The sequence below is a fragment of the Drosophila obscura genome, unplaced genomic scaffold (assembly GCF_018151105.1).
Source record: "Drosophila obscura isolate BZ-5 IFL unplaced genomic scaffold, ASM1815110v1 contig_150, whole genome shotgun sequence".
Lineage (NCBI taxonomy): Eukaryota > Metazoa > Arthropoda > Insecta > Diptera > Drosophilidae > Drosophila > Drosophila obscura.
In genome coordinates, this window is record NW_024542736.1 from 6,399,537 (window position 1) to 6,416,133 (window position 16,597).

The 16,597-nt window shown below is 48.8% G+C and overlaps 2 protein-coding genes across 2 annotated transcripts; both read right to left on the minus strand.

The window, feature by feature from the left end:
* Nucleotides 1-454: 454 nt before the first annotated feature.
* Nucleotides 455-4,377, minus strand: LOC111066922. Its single transcript, XM_022355872.2, has 3 exons — nucleotides 3,588-4,377; nucleotides 3,272-3,524; nucleotides 455-3,215 (listed from the first exon to the last, which is right to left on the minus strand). Exons 1-3 carry the CDS (start codon nucleotides 4,127-4,129, stop codon nucleotides 798-800), a joined length of 3,213 nt encoding a protein of 1,070 aa, XP_022211564.2. The 5' UTR covers nucleotides 4,130-4,377; the 3' UTR covers nucleotides 455-797.
* A 173-nt stretch (nucleotides 4,378-4,550) lies between these two features.
* LOC111066923 lies at nucleotides 4,551-7,305 on the minus strand. Its single transcript, XM_022355873.2, has 2 exons — nucleotides 6,676-7,305; nucleotides 4,551-6,617 (listed from the first exon to the last, which is right to left on the minus strand). The coding sequence occupies exons 1-2, from the start codon at nucleotides 7,095-7,097 to the stop codon at nucleotides 4,565-4,567; spliced, it is 2,475 nt and encodes an 824-aa protein (XP_022211565.2). The 5' UTR covers nucleotides 7,098-7,305; the 3' UTR covers nucleotides 4,551-4,564.
* Nucleotides 7,306-16,597: the final 9,292 nt, after the last annotated feature.

A 16,597-nucleotide genomic window follows, 5' to 3' on the forward strand; every position in this document is an offset into this window, starting at 1 on the left:
TATTTGAATTTAAATATATTTACATATATATTTGATTTCTGATCTTGGTATTATTTCTGTGATGCAAACACATTTGAAGTGGAATGCTATTTTAATGCCAAATGGAAAGTTTAAGTCCGATTTAAGTTTCATATTCATATAATTTGCCAATATTTTTTGTGCAATATTTGCTCCAAGTGTAATTCCGTTGATGAAGTGCCGCAGATGCTATGCCCGCTGCCCCTTGTTCCTCGTTCCTGTCTCCTTCTCGCCCTGTGCGTGCCTGCCATTTAATTAACTGCACAGACAACATTTTCAATCTCTGCTGGCAACGACTCCCCTCGATTCCAATGTCGACTGGCAAATCCAAAATGCTGTTATAATATCGCAAACAAGCTGTTGGGCTTACAAAATTAAATCCCATGCCTGTCTGTCTGTCTGTCTCTCGTTTTGTGGCACTAAAAACTAATTGAAATTGCCATATTTCATGCATAATGCACAAGCTTTATACAATCTTCTACATAACATAACATTTGTTAATGCCATTGGATTTTCGCAGCATTAGTGAGGTGGATGCTTGGCCCCCCTTCCCCCCCTGTACATGTTCTTGGCGAAGACGTGATGTCAATTGAAAGCGAATCGTCGCTGGTTGATCAGCTTCGAGGCAAAGCGACAACAAAACGCCAACACACTTGCTGAATTTTTCATGAAGGCGGGGAAAAGTGTCAAATAAAATTTCACACCAAATGGAAATGCTTGAAAATCGTTGTGTCGGATGTGTCGGGTGGGATGGAGAAGTGGAGAAGACACACGCGCGCTTAGCAGTAGTAGCCACAGTAGGCGGCACAGGGATCGAAGGGCTTGCCCCGGCGTGTTATCGAATCCAGCGGGGGCACGGGCATCTCGAGCAGAGCGCGTCGCTTGCGCTGTGCGTCGGTTAGGCCATCGGGTCCGATAACAGGGCCGGTCTGCTTGCCCTTCGGACCCTTGCCGTCGGCTGGGTTCCACGGCTTGGTGAGAGCTCCAGACTTTTGCAGGTACTTCATCATGTCGATGCCCTTCTTCTTCTGATCGACTTCCTTCTGCTTGGCCTCCTTTTCGGCATTGGCCGCTTGCTCCTGGGCCTTCATATAGCGCTGAGGCATTCGCACCGGAATGGGTCCACTGGTGCCTCCTCCGCCTCCTCCGCCTGCTCCCCCTGCTCCGCCTCCACGACCAACTGATGCCAGTGTTCCCTTCAGACCTCCCCCAGCAGCAGCTGCGGCCACTTTGGCAGCCACACCCTTGGGGAATCCTTTCCATCCGGTTGTGCCGCCACCGCCACCACCGCCTGCTCCTCCTCCGCCTCCTCCACCCCCAGAGGCATTGCCTCGGCCGCCTCGACTGGCTCCTCCTGGTCCCGCCGGCATCGGGCCACCCTGAGGAGAGCCCCAGATGCCAGGCGCCTTCGGCTTGCCGCCAGGCTCGGCGGACGGGCCGTGCGGTCCACCGCCACCCCAGCCAAAGAGACCATCCTCGAAGACATCCTCGCCGGGCGACCCAAAGGCCGTGGCCACATAGCGATCGCCCGCGGCACAGTTGTACGCTCGCCAGTAGGGATTCTGCTTCGCGGGATACTTGGGCGGCGGCGGTAGCTTGTCCTTTTTGCTGGTCTGGGTGCCTCGGTTTCCGGTGCGCGCCTTGGGTCGCCTGTACGGCTGCTCGGTGCCCGCGGGGGGCGTCACATCGAAGTCGAACTCCATGTCGCTCTCGCTGGTGTCGGTGAGGATGAGCTGGTCGGCGCAGGGCGCTATGCAGTGGCGCTGGCACTCCTTGTTCAGGGCGCGGAAGAGCTGCTGCTTCTCCATGGTGTTGCGGCAGGTGCACATCATCAGCGTCTGGCGGCAGGTGCACTTTCTGAAGCCCTTGTCCTTGAGTATCCGCTTGATGTGGCGCAGCGCCACGGCCAGCTCACTCTTCACCACCCGGAAGGTGATGGGCTTCTGTCGCATCCCGAGCGTGCTCAACGGCCGCAGGGTGATGAAGATCTCGCCGTTCTTCTTGCACACATTGAGCACCGGCTGCTGCAGCTCCTTGGCCAGTGCCTCGGCCTCCGCGGCCTTGCACTTCTTGAAGGCCGACTCACGGGTAGAGTCCACCAGAAAGAACTTCATCAGCTTCTTGATGGGCCGCCGTATGGCGCCGGGTCGCCAGCCCATCTTGCGTGCCTCGTAGCTGCTGCTCCACGCCCAGCCGTGGTCCCTGGACACGCCGCCCGGCTGGCGCACGCAGTGCTTGTGGCGGCCGGTCACGGTGCGGGTGTTGGTGGGGCGCTTGCCATCGCCTGGGATGTACAGAGGCTTTCGCGTGGTCATCTTCTTGAGGTTATCCTTGCTGATGTTCTTGCGAACGTCCTTGCGCGACGTCTTGTGCGGCTCCTCCTCCTCCTTGGTCTTCTTCAGCTCACAGTTCTCGTCGAAGTCGGACAACTTTTTAGTGTCCTTGATGTCGTAGAGGTCGCGCAGCTCGGAGAATACCTTGGCAAGATAGGGCCGACAGTCCTCGCTGCTGGACTTGTTCACCACGCAAAAGTCTTCGGTCGGCTGCGGCTCCACCTTGGGGCACTTGGCCTGCACCTGGTCCGTCTTGAAGATGTCTGCGCACAGTTTCCGGATGCGGCAGTGGGCGCAGAGCTTGCCGAATTTGCAGGTGCAGCGGCAGGGCGGACACTCGTCGGTGCCACCAGCATCCTTGTCCTTGGCCGCCTTGTCGCACGGATCCACGCAGTAATCATCGATGTTGGCCGGCGGTTTGCCCAGGAATTCGAGCAGAATCTGATCGGCCGTCAGCTTCTTCTCCTTGTGCCGCTCCTCCACCACCGGCATCGGCTTGATGCCACACTTTGGGCAGGACGCGAACTTGGGCATCCAGGACATGTTGGTCAGGCACACGGGACAGAAGCGGATGGGCTTGATCTCCGGCCGCTTGCCGTCGCAGTCTGCTATGGGCATGGGTATGCGATTCCGATCGCAAAAGTCCGGCTGCTGCTCCTGACGCGTCGGCAGGTACGAGAAGCAGGGCAGTTGGGGCGCTGGGGGGGCATCACCCAGCATGTGCATATCCACGGGCATGTGGGTGTCGCGACAGGGACTCATATCGAACTCCTCTGGGTGCCGACACGGCGGCTTCGGAGGCGGCGCGCAGCCCGTGGATCGGGTTATGGAGTCAATCAGCTGCTCATACTCCACGGCCATTTTCTGCAAGGGGGGGATGGAGGGGATTATCAATGGGAGTTTACAGCTTAATTACCCACCTTCAGTTCACAGCAAGCGGGAATACCAGATGGCCTGTCCGTCATCATTTTGTTGGGATCAATGGCGCCGGCCGTGTGGCTGCGATATCGCTGCAGATCCAGGCGCAGTCGCTCGTCCCCCGGCTCGGAGTCCAAGGCATCCAGGCAGGGATCGCAGGGACTGGGACAGTGCTGCGACTCGCCCATCACGAACATTATGTCCTGCGGATTGATGCTCTTGTCCATGTTGCGCTGGCACTCGCTCTCGGCCCCCCTGCGGAGCATTGGATAAGTAGTGGATTTTCATGGCTGTCCATGGGGTTAACTCTCTACGTACTTTGGCAGATCGTTGCAGCGGATGACCAGGCGGCAGAGTACCTCCAGCTGACCAGCCGACTCCCCGCCCTTGCCCAGCACACACGTGTCCACGTGAATGATGTCGCTCATGTCCGCTTCGATGCGCTCCGTGACCGCTTCGGGAAAGGATATCTGGCCGTTGCCCACGGCGCGATCCATGTACTTCACCACGAACGTCATGCCGCATTCCTCGAGGGTGGTGCGCAGCGATTTGGGCGACGTCTGGAACTCCAGGCCGCTGCCCGGCTTGAACTCGTTGACATTGATCCGGCTCGAGGTGAGCGTCAAGGGCATGCGATTGAAGTTGACATCGATGGCCAGCCGCTTGGGATCATCGATTTCTACGCCCTTCGCCGCCAGATTGGTCACCACAACGTCAAAGATGAATATCGGCGGCGGCGACTCCTTAACCGTGGTGGGCCTCGCTTTCTCCGCTGGCGCGGCCTCAGCTGGCGCGGGCTCTGGCGCAGACAATAAAATCATAGACTTGGCCCTCGGCCTCCCTATCCTTCGCTTTGACATCGTGAATCGGAGGGCACTATACTTGGGTAGGAATCACTGTCCAGATACAATCGAGAATTTTGTGCAGCAAATTGAAGATTTTGTTGGACTCTGAGGGTTTTGGTTGGACTCTGCGGTCGCTGCACAATATTTTGTGTAATTTTTTTGGTGTATTAAAATTTTTGTTTTACTTTAAAATTTTTTGTTTAATAGACTTAATACACTACTCTAATAAATCTGAACTACTGAGCTGACGTTGCGATGTTCACAATAAACTGAACTTTGATTTGGGGACACAAATCTCTATGGGGACACATTTGTGATGTGCCGACTACTTCGATGGTTCGGCAGGGCATCGACCTGTCTGCCCCAGTCCCAGTCCTAGTCCCAGTTCCCATCCCCAGCAGCTGCAATTTCACTTTGTTTCTTACGAGTATTTATCTACTTATGCACTGTTTATTTATTGGCTGCCGCAATTCGCATTTTCCTTATTACTCTGCGGGCTAAGCCGCGCCACGCTGTGCCAGCAAATCGATTGCTGTTGCCCTCGTTGCGACCCCTGCCCAGGCGCATGGGAGCGCCTGGATTTGTGCCCCAGATTCTCGGATCCCGAAGGGCAGGAGGTTCGCCGTGCTGGCCCCCGCCATTGTAGCCAAAGACGCCGTCCTCGAAGACGGTTTCCTCGTTGTCGCCAAAGGCAGTGCCCATGTACCGATCGCCCACTCCGCAGTCGAAGGCGCGCCAGTAGGGATCCTGCGGAATGGGATAGAGTGGTGGAGGCGGCAGTTGGTCCTTTTTGCTCGTTTGGGTGCCGTGGTTCAAGGTGCGCTTCTGCTTTCTGGGCGGCTTCTGGCTGCCCGCGGGTGGCGTCACATCAAATTCGAACTCCATCTCGCTGTCGCTGGTGTCCGTGAGGATCAGTTTGTCCACACAGGGGGCTATGGTGCGCCGCCGGCACTCCTTGTCGATGGCTCGTTCGAGGAGGCGCTTCTCGCGCGCACTGCGACAGGTGCACAGCATCAGCGTCTGGTGGCAGGTGCACTTGACGAAGCCCTTGGCCTTGAGTATCCGCTTGAGCTCACTCAGGGCCATGGCCAGCTCGCTCTTGACGATCTTGAACGTGATTGGATGCTGCTCCATGCCCAGTGTGCTGAGCGGGCGCAAGGTCACGAAGATCTCGTGGTTCCGCTTGCACACGTTCAGCACCGACTGGCTCTGGAGCTCCGTCTCCTTGTTCTTCTCCGCCAGCTCCTGGCAGACGCTGAACACGCTCCGGTGCGCCTCTTGATCCAGAAAGAACTTCATCACTCGGCTGGTGGAACGCGCTATAACACCGGGACGCCAGCCATGCTTGCGAGCCTCGTCGGTGTTCATCCAGTCCCAGCCGTGGTGCCGGGGCACGGCCTTATCGCTGGACAGACAAGTTTTGTGGCCCGTCTTGTGGCGCTCCTCCATGCCACCCAGGGGCACACCTCTGTGCGTCGTGGCCGCCTGCGCCTCATCGGACATTTTCTTGGCTGCACTTGGCGTTTTCATGGCCAGCAGCGACTGAGTGCAGCACGCCTGCAGCTCGGTGGCCTTCCGGGCGTCGTTGATCTGATAGAGATCGATGAGTTCGGAGAAGACGCGCGTGAGGTACGGACGACAGTTCTCCGGCGGCCCAGTGACCACGGCGAAGTCGTCACCTGTCTGCGGCTTGGGGCACTCCTTGGCCTCCTGGCTTTCCCGTGGCTGAAATACATCCTCGCAGAGCTTCCGTATTCGGCAGCGGACGCACACCTTGCCACTGGTGCAGGTGCAGCAGCAGGGCTTGCAGCCGTCACTGTCCGCATCGCCGTCCCCGTGGCCGTGCATCTGCTGCTTTTTCTTATCGCAGGGATCCTGGCAGAAGTCCTCGTTTTCCGAATAACTCTTTCGCTTGCGCAGCTGCTCCTCCACGATCTTGTCCGCCGTCAGCTCCACCGTGTGCCGCTTCTCCAGCACGGGCATGGGCCGCGTGCCGCAGTTGTGGCACATGGCGAACTTGGGCAGCCAGGACATGGCGTGCAGACAAACGGGACAGAAGCGGATGGGCTTGATGCCCAACTCTTCCGTGTCGCCCAGTGGCACGGGTATCGTGCGCTCCGCTTGCCGATGAATGGGCACCCGCCGGGGTGTCTCCTCCCTGACTGGACGCACTATGCAGGGCGTGGGCTTCAGGTCCTTGACCCTATCGGCCACCGACTGAATGATGCTCCCATACCTATCTGTCAGCTGTCGCAGCTGTCCAAAGCAGGGCCCCTCCTGCGGCTCGGGCACATCATGGTCGACCCGCGAGTTCCGGCTGCGATAGCGCGAGAGATCCAACTGGAGCCGCTCATCGCCCGGCTCGGGCACCAGTTGGTCGTCGCATGGATCCGAAGGAATACCACACGGTTCGGCGGATCCCACCATGAACATGATGTCCTGCTCGTTAATGGAGGGACCCAGATTGGCACAGCTCGGACGTCGCTTGCTGCCTGTGTCGGGTCTAAGGAATAGCTTTGAATTGGATGTCCTTGGAGCCGCAATGTCCTTCTAGTACTTACTCATTGGGTGGATTCTCGCATTTGATGGTGAGCCGCAGCATAATTTGCACAGTGCCAACGATCCCCTTCTGGGCTTGCAGGTTGCAGATGTTGCCGAACATCAAGTCGCTCATCGTAACGCTGATGCGGTCGGTAAAGTCCTCTGGCAACTCCATCGTGCCAGTGCCCAGGGTCTTGCCGGCCAGGCGCACGGTGATGGGTAGCCCATTGGCCGCCAGACTTTCGCGCAACGATTTGGGAGTGTCCTTGAACTCGGTCTGACTGGTGGGCGTGAACTCGCGCACATTGATGCAGCTGGAGGTGAGGCTGAGGGGCACTCGGCCAAAATGCATGGACACCTGAAGATGCTTCGGTTCGCGGATCTCCTCATTGGGCAGCTCCAAGTGGCTGACGACAATGTCGCACAGGAAGTTTACCGCCATTGCTGCAGTCCTAATTTATCAGACAGCCAAACCCAATTGAGAATTTCGTCGCTGGATTAAAAATATTCAAAGTAAAAGAAAAAGAATGCGGAAAGCTTTTCCTTTAATTTGCAGTCAAAATGCCGTCCTTTTGTGTGTCTAAGATTCAAAAATGTAAAACTAATTGAAAAAAGAAGAACTGAAATTTATTTATTCGTTCATGTCGAACCTGAAAATCAAATCAAACTGGGATCAATTTAAATCTTTCCCAAGTGCCTGCCAGTTCCTGTGGGAACTCCAAAAGGAAAGCTCATTACCAGCGCTGACCTTCGGTGACCTATTGCTGGCCCCCACGGGACACTGCAGACTGTCGAGGGTGTCTGGCTCTTGGCCAAGGCGCAAAAAAAATGTTATTCTAATTACTTGAGGCACAGCCATCACGGACACACTCTTTAGCCTGTTGCACCGCAGAGGGCATTACCCCAAGACCTCTGCCATGCCTTGGTTGCACCCTTACGTTCAACCCACAGAAATTTATTGCCTCGGCTCGGTCCTCGGTCACTGCACTGCAAGAAAATAAGTTCTGATATTAAAGAACAATATTTCCACTACTCCTACAGTATCGAATTAGTGTAGGCGGAGAGTTGTGGTGGCTTTCCCCTCAGTGTACAGGTTTTCGTAAGCGGCTTAGCACGCAAGGCATGCCACTGCCACGCCCACTAAAGTGTGCCACAATTTATCATATCAGCCCGCGCTCACATGCTCATCTAAATTAAGTTCAATTTTAATTAAATTTCGCGCATTAAGTCAACGCCTATCGGTTCTCTGGCAGCCTGCACCTCTCCCCTCCCCAACCACGCCCTCGTCACCTCATCAAACTATTCAAACGGGTAGGGGGGGATGTTGTAGAGTAGAAACATTGCAAAATTTGTCCAAAAATGCTGAACTGCAAAACGAAAACGATTTTCCGAGGGAGGAGAAGAACAGAACAGAACAGCAGAGGACAGCACAGAATAGACTCCCCGACTAACTAAGCCGATTTAATTGGATACAAATTAGTGCAGCCAAGTGGGTGGGCATCCAGAGAGGCTGAACGATAAGGGGGTGCTGGGAGTGGGAGTGGAAGGGAGTGGCTCGCTGTTGGCCAAACAATATCAAATTGGTTCCATGGGGGCGCAGCTCGTTTCTATGTATATGTTTTGGTTTGTCGAGTGTTTGGCCGGGTCCTGCTGGCCAAGTGGAAACCACTCGTGCATAAATTATCCAAAACTAGTTGGGCCCCCCAACGATACTCTAACCAAAGGACGAGAACATCGAACCACAAAACCCCAAAGTTTAGTTTCCTGCTGTATGTCAGGAATCCTTTAATCGATTGCTGTAGTTCGGCGAGTTGCTGCAACTGGGTTTCAATCTCCGTCTATCCGTCTCTTAAATCATTTTGTTTTATTATTAGCTAGATTTTCTTTAAATTAGAAATCATCCAATTGATTACTGAGGACATTCAAAGGCATTTTCGAGCACATTTTAATTTAATTTGATTTCATGCTTTATCCTAACGCTACAACAAGTAAACAAACTTATTTAGTCACTCATCCTTTAATTAAAAGACAGCTTTGATTGATTAGAAAAAACCACTGGCCCCCTAACTAAAAGTATTTCCAATTAAGTCTGAACAGACTTGCATTTGTTAGGGTGTACATTGTATAGTGTACACCCTTCTAGTGTGCCAGAAAATGTCCTCCTTTGGTTGCAACAACATTTTAGCCCCGAGTTTGCATAAATGTGTTTGCGCCCACAAAACGTGTGAAAACGGCGATGAGAGAGCGCTGGCTGGCCAACATTTTCGTGCGGCACAATTGGCTTTGCTCTGGTCGGAATTGTTGCATTAATGGCTTCTTAATTAGTTGGCCATTTTGTCATGGAAAGCAATTGCAAAACAATTTTCGGCATTGTCAGAGTTTCGATCGAGTATCAATCGAGTGGCGAACCGAATTCCTCATGGAAATTGTCTCTGGTCAGACTTTCCATATTGAATGTCCATCGAGTGGTGGACGAAATTGCCGAAATGTCTAGTCTCCAGCATTAGATTGCCTAACTTATTTGCTGAATCACTTTCGAGTGAGTTTTCCGATGCACTTTGGCCCCCAACTTATTTGCATACACACAAATTCCACATCTTCGTTCGAGCTGCAATTTAATTGCTTTGCCAAATTAATGTCTCGACTCAAAACAAATGCCAAGCACTTTGCTAAGCCAAAAACCAAGCAATTAGAATTTCTTGCAGAGACACAAAGCCCTGTCTAACTCCATCTAAATCTGTCTCTGTCTTTTTGTGTGTGTGCGTGGGACAGTGTGATATGGCCCCAGGCATGTTGGCCATAAGTAGAGCTTAATAAATCCTTTTGGATAAACAATAAAACAAAAGATATTGCCACAGCAGCAAAGCTGGCAAAACTTATTCCAATTCTATTTCGGCAATGGCCATGACAGTGGCAGTGGCAGGGATCTCACAGCCACATTCCATTGCCACAAGTACTCGTAATTGGTAAGAGGGAGAGTGCGAGTGCGAGTGAGCATTTGGAAATGCTTTTTTGGCCCCTTTGTTCGGTTTTCGCACGTTACGTATACGCCACAAGTACAAGGCACAAGGCACATGGCACCTCTTCGCCGTCTCGCTTCTGCTCTTTTAGGTGGCTGTGTGCCTGTAGCCGCATCTAACCCACTGATTCTGGCTAAGAGCATTGCTGATGTGGCTGCCTCTGGTGGTGGTGTTGCTGCTGGTAGACAAATGAGCACTGCCATTAAATGCGTTTGAAATATGCTGGCAAATCCCTCACAGCTGCAGCTGGAGTTGGATGTCGGAATTCAGCTATCCGATAAATCTCCGCATGCTGAAGATGTAAGGGAGATGATTCTGGTCTTTGAGAGACTGAGAACTTACTCGTTCTGTCCAAAGTGTTACATTATGGCGGATGGTAGGCTTTCTATACCAAAGCCAAAGTGTTGCCTGCTCTACCCTCTGGATTATGGGGGCTTTCTCCGCGTTCCTTTTCAGTTGCAGCTTTCCCAGCTTCCACAACTTTAAGCTGCATTTCGCTCAAATATTGATTTTGTTTGAGGCATCGGCATCGCTTCCATCGCCTCTGAAAGTGTATCCTTCCAGGTCCTACTTTGATTAATACTCGTACCTTTCTGGCTGTCAAGCTTCTTCGCTTTGCCTGATTAGAATTTGACTTCAATTTTTGGTATTTTTCTGCCATTTGGAGATAAGCAAAAGGTTGCGATTTTTATGACATTTTTGCTCATTTTAATGTCCTGGATTGTGGCTCCCCCTCGCTTTTCTTGATCAACTGCCTTAAGGGTATTTGTCTGCCCCACACACATACTGCCCCTCTTCTCATACATACATACATATGTACATACACATAAAAATATAAGGGGAAAGGCAAGTAAGTTCATCTATTTTTTATTTGCCCTTTGCCAGATGCTTCAATATCATTTGTATACCCACACACTCGTCGGTGGGGATGTATCTGTATGTGCCTGGGAAAAAGCATTATGTTCAAGCAAATTTCAATATTGACTCCGACTGTTTGTCTCCAGTCTCTGTCCCAGTCCCTTTCGCTTTGTGCCAAACTCTCTAAAGCGTTAAAGGTAGAAAAAAATCGACTCCAGGTTAAGTTGAATAATTGAATATTTATTTGATTTTTACCTGAATTTAGCTTAGTCCTCGGCTTTGAGGAGGCTGCCATTGTTAAGGGCCCTTAATATTTTTTCCAACCTCGAGTTAAATTACATCCGCTGCCTGACATAATATTGCATACAAAAGGAGTAGATAATAATGGCAGCATAATATGCAAAATGCTCTCACAAGATACATTTTTCACCGTCGCATACACTCTTTGCCACTTTCATTTGGCAGCATTTTTGAATATATTTGTGCATGACAATGGGAGCCATTTCATCGTTGGAAGGAACCAATTAAATTAGACGTTCCCCTTTCCCCACAATATGCATTGGGAGGTGCATTTCAATTGCTTTTTCCAAAGAATCAGTCGGTGAAAAATGTACCGTTTGGCATCAGCTTAACGAAGAGAGAGGCGATTTTTACTGGTACGAGTACAATCGCGATGGCTTCTGACTTTCAGCTGGTGACCGCAAAGCGGAAATTAAAACTTCAGGCCCGACAAGGCGAGAATGAACGTGCTTGTGCATGTTTGTGCTTGTCTGTTTGCTTGCCAGTGCATCCTTAGGCTCAGTCAGACACACGCACACACACACACACACACCCACATAGAGAACTGGCTCGGAAAAACCCCCCAAACCAAACAAATAATATTCGCTTGCGGTTCGCTTCGGTTCTGCATGTGTGTGTGTGTTGTATTTGTGTTTGTGTTATTGAATTCCGGAAAATTCTTTTTTAATGAACTCGAAATTCCTTGCACATGCTGCGCCAGGAATTCCAACACTATTCTCTGCCACAGAGGCAGAAACCTGGACACTGACAGTTCGATATCTGTACAGATGTTGGGGGGGAGGGAAATTTAATTTTGGAAAAATGCTCTAACACTTACCTGGCCTAGAAACCAAATGGAGACAGAGAGAGAGATACTGCTGCGATAAATGAATCAAATTGGAAATGTTCTTACCCATTTAATTCTCGTACATTTTTCGGTTTGCCCCCAAAAGAAATTCGAGGCTATCGATGATGGGGAGGGAGGCTGAAAATGCAATTAACTAAAAGCCAAATTCATGCTTATCAATAATGTTTCAGTATTTATTTAAGTATTTCTCACTTTGCTAGGTATTTTCGGGGGATAAACTTAAACCAGAGCTTAGTAATTTATACAGAACAGGTTGTGAAGCACAAGGTATCAGGTGCAGGGTTAACCTGGAGCGTAGGGAGAGAGTACACCAGGTGTTCTTGATCTTAACAGACATAAAGACATGTACAGATTATACACAGACACATTAACGCTAATTCTTTGGAATGTTTCTTTAATCTTTAACCTTTTTTTGTTTTAGTTGTGGGGCTACATAACGCACACACATTGAAATATTTACTGACTTACTGATTCATTTATTTATGGTTTAATTCATACGTTATTCATACATTTGTATGTATCATTAGACAGCAACAATGAACTACTATTTTTGACTACAAATTTGCTTTTTGCTTTTCTGATTTACGGCTATCTGTGTGTGTGGTGTGGTGTGGTGTGTGTGTGTGGGTTGAGATTCAATAATTTACAAGTTAATTTGTGTCTATTCGGATTACCAATATTGTATGTTATGCTATGTTATGTTGTTCTTGTTCTTGTTTTAGACTATTAAATGCTTTCAGCATAATTGTAGCTTAACTCTTAGATTGTAACACCCACAGAGCAGGAGCAGGAGCCGAAGAGAGAGTTGTGTATGCCTATCTGCTCCCCAGGGGTTTCGTTCAATTTGCTATAAATTCACATACACACATATATCATAAATATATCTATATACTATATATATTTATATGTGTAAGTGTTCAAGGTATTTAGTTTTGGGTTTAAGTTTACTTAGAGCTAAACAAACGTTCAAGTTTTACTTAGCGCTTTCAAGGGATCCTTAGTAAATTCGAAAGTGGGAGAGCAAGAGGTACAAAAGAGCCTTACATACATTACATACATACATACATACATACATACAGTGTACACATCTTTATTTAGTTTCGTCCTTCGATACAAGACTTTGCCATTTAGCTAATATCTATAACATTGTTTTGTGTAGTTTTTGTTTCCGTTTCCGCTTTCATTTGCTTATACCTTAGGTTTAGATTTGTTTTTGGGCTTTAGCCCCAATTGATAGTTCTTTGGTTGATACTCTTTGGGGGGTGAGTTAAACAATCTCTGCTTGTCTTGTTATTTACATAATTTAGGTTTACTTTGGGAGGGGAAAGTACAGTTTACACAACGCAATCTGCACCTTGAGGTACAACATAGTAGTACATAGTAGTAAATTATACGAGTAGGTACAGAATGCCCATGGCTGAGTTCAGTTTCAGTTTCAGTTTGAGTTTCAGTTGCTCTGTGTTTCAGTGTTTCTGTGTTTTAGTGTGCGTGATATGTGGCTGCTCTTCGGGGTAAATTGATAATTAATAATTCAAAGCCTATCTGATATGTTCCAGGGAGACTCACCACTGACAAATGTGGGATATTTCTAGCTTCGCTATTGACATTTTCCACTAATGGCAGACACTGATGCTCCCAAGCGGAGCGTGCTATATAACTGCGGTACTGCCACCCGCACTGGAAATCTAATGCGGAAATGCTGCTCTGAACCCTGGGGGATATCTGCTAATGCCACATCGGCATCCCAGCTCAGCTCAGCTCGGCTTCGGTTCATTTCAGTTCAGTTCAGTTCTTTTTATATGTGGGAATGTGTCAGCTTTTGTGTCAATTGTGTGGCCATTAAACTATTGCACAGCGACTGAATGGCACCACCAACACACACACACACACGTTTCCGCTCTGACTGCTCTCATATTCGAACATGTCAGCCATTCTTTGACATGTTATCTTCCCGATGCCAGAGCCAAAGTTTTATTGCTGCCTAAAAAATGTTGCCACAAGTCCACGAAGGCTGCTACACCAGCTATACCACTGAGGAGGAGCAGCAGTTGCAGCAGCAGAAAACTTGCACAAAACTTGACAGTTTTGAGCGCTTAATGCAGCAAAGCCAGCTGTCAGCTGCAGTGCCATAGGAACAGAGGAACACAGGACTAAGTGGCTTCCATTCACTTTGCTGACCAGAAATGGGGAAAAGAAAGGAAAGGAAGCTGGTGGCGGCACAAGGTCCATTAGATAATTTGATGATTGCCGGGCCAACCACTCATCCAGAGGACAAAGGCGCCTGTGGATGAAAATGTTGAGAAGTTCTGAAATATTTCCATAAAACACACCTAACATTTAGAGCTGGGACTTGCACCAATTTTTCATGCATGTTTCATGTTTTCTATATATCCCCAAACCCCCCAAAAAAAAACGTTGCTTTTGTTTCACAGTTAGAATGAACAAAAATTCAGTTGCTGAATAATTCGACCAGCAATGCAAACGAAATTCTCTTTGACATTTTGTTTCTACTTAGAGTAAAAGCTTTGTGGAAATAGATATTTCCAATGGCAGCCAAAATAGATGTATCGAAGCATTTAAATCTTATTGGATGAAATTTAGAGTGCCATTGAAGGCCTATCCATGGTTGCAATAAATAATTCGATACTTGATGCATTTTCACCATCTAGATTCATGGTTTATTCATGCGAATCTTTAAGCTGACCAGTGAAAACAATTTGTGCAGCCATTTGCTGTTTGCCTCTTTACCTCTTTGCTCCGTTTTTTTTTTTGAGTGTGTTTCAGAAAACATATTTGCCAGAATTTATTTATGCGTGCAAACAAAAGTGTTGGAAATGGCCCAGAGCCTGACAGAAGCTATACATGGATCCATGGATGGATGGATGGTTGGATGGTTGGTTGGTTGGTTGGATGAATCCAAATGGATGAATGAATGGGGTTGGGGTTGGGCGGGGAGATGTATGCTCATGTCGGGCGTGTGAGGCAGCCAGGAATCGCAGCCTGTTTCACGGCAATCACTCAGTGCATTGTTTGCACTTCTCCGCTTTTATTTTCGCTGCAACAACAGAAACTGTTCGCCAAAAAAACCATAACAAAATGCGAGGCCAAAAAGAAAAGGGCGAAGCAAATATTAAGTAAACAAAAGAAAAACTGAGAAAAGCGAGTGGGGAGGGGAAAACATTTCACCATTTCACCATTACAATTTTCATTGCGTGCCATCGTAAAATGAAAAGTAGTGCGAAATATTTGAGCGGAATCTATGTCAGCAGTTCCGTTCCCTTTCGCTCCTTCATTTTCCTCCTCAATGCTGACGAAGCTCGTAAAAAGTGTGGAAGCCTCGTAATTTTTACTGCGAGTACCATTTCGAGTACTCTTCAAAAGAAGGAAAATGCGCAACTGGCAGGACGAGTGCCAGGAGTGGCCCGTTCAGCTTAATTTATGTTGGAAGGAAGGAAGGAAACCCTCGGCTGCACACTGCAGCCGCATTTCCCATTTCACAGTTTTCTGTTGCACCGAAACTGATCTAATTAGGCAGTGGGGTGGCTGACACTCAGAGCGTATTGAACTGCTTGAAAAACTTCAAAGCAAACTTTTCAATAATGATTATTGAACGCTGCCGGACACAACAAAGTGGAAAGCAATCAAAACAATTTCCACAACTTTTGTCAAAACGAAATAATGCATTGTGTGTGTGGGGAAATGCTTCAAGAATTCATTGTACAGCGAACAAACTTCTTTGAAAAATGGCAAATTATTAACTATTTGACAATCGGATTGGCCCGCAGAGAAGGGCCACAAATGAAGTCTGACAAATGCATGGAACAAGCAGCCATCAAATAAACATTCCCCAAGGACCACAACTCCGCCTGATTAATGGGGATCTTTAGGGAAAGGAAAGCCAAGCAACCATCATGATTGATATCAGTTTCTTGCCAGAGTCAGAGCCAGAGTGAGGGTCCACTCCGCTGGCCAGCAGCGGGAGGCATGCCTACACCCTCAACTCTCAGACCCAGCAAATTGGTGCGGGTCAAAAGTCACGACGACTAAGCCCTAGCTAATGAAAATGTGAATCAGCAGTAAACGCTTTAAAAATTCCGTCAGCTTAATAGCCAATTAGCGCTACAAAAGGGACAGAGCAGGAGACCGATGGAGGAGGCCTAGATTTCAATAAAGTGTCTTTCCTGCCAGACAGAGGAGTCCCAGTGGCAGTCTCAGTTTCTCGACTAATGGAAAAGAATGGGTCTCCTGCTGTTGTGTCTCCTGCTCTTCTGCCACTTCTGAAGCGCATAAATTACAATTAAGTGTAATTAATCATTGCTGAGTGGCCCGGCGGCATTTCGACATCGACATCCACATCCACATCGCCATCGGTTGCCCAGCCAATCCAAGATGCCACAGCCCTAGGCGGACCAGCCGCCATTTGTTTGGCTGTTGTCTTATCCCTGGACAGGGGACAGGATGATGATACACTCGAGTGGCTAGCCGCACGGCCACTTGGCAGGAACAAAGAACTGGAGAAGCAACAGGAACAGCTGCAACATCAACGAACATTTCCCAATGCAGTTGCAGGTGCGTTACCTTTAACACCTGATTGACCAGAACCAAAAAGGACTATGAGTATTCCTATACTTATTTTGCACTCTTGGCAGCACCAAGAAACAGTCCTTAAAGGAGAATGTTCTAAACGATGAAACGAATGTGAAATTCGTGGATTAGTACCCAGCACTTTTTTGTATCGTTATTTATGATGAACTTTTTGCTTTGCTATCCGTTCATTAATCAGGAAACTGTAACCTATCTAATGCCAGCCAAATCGAGCTCAAGGATTATGCGAAAACCAAAAGAAACAAAACAAATTAGGCGAAAATATTTACTCCTGCCACATATTTACTTTAACCTTCATAACAAAATATAGTA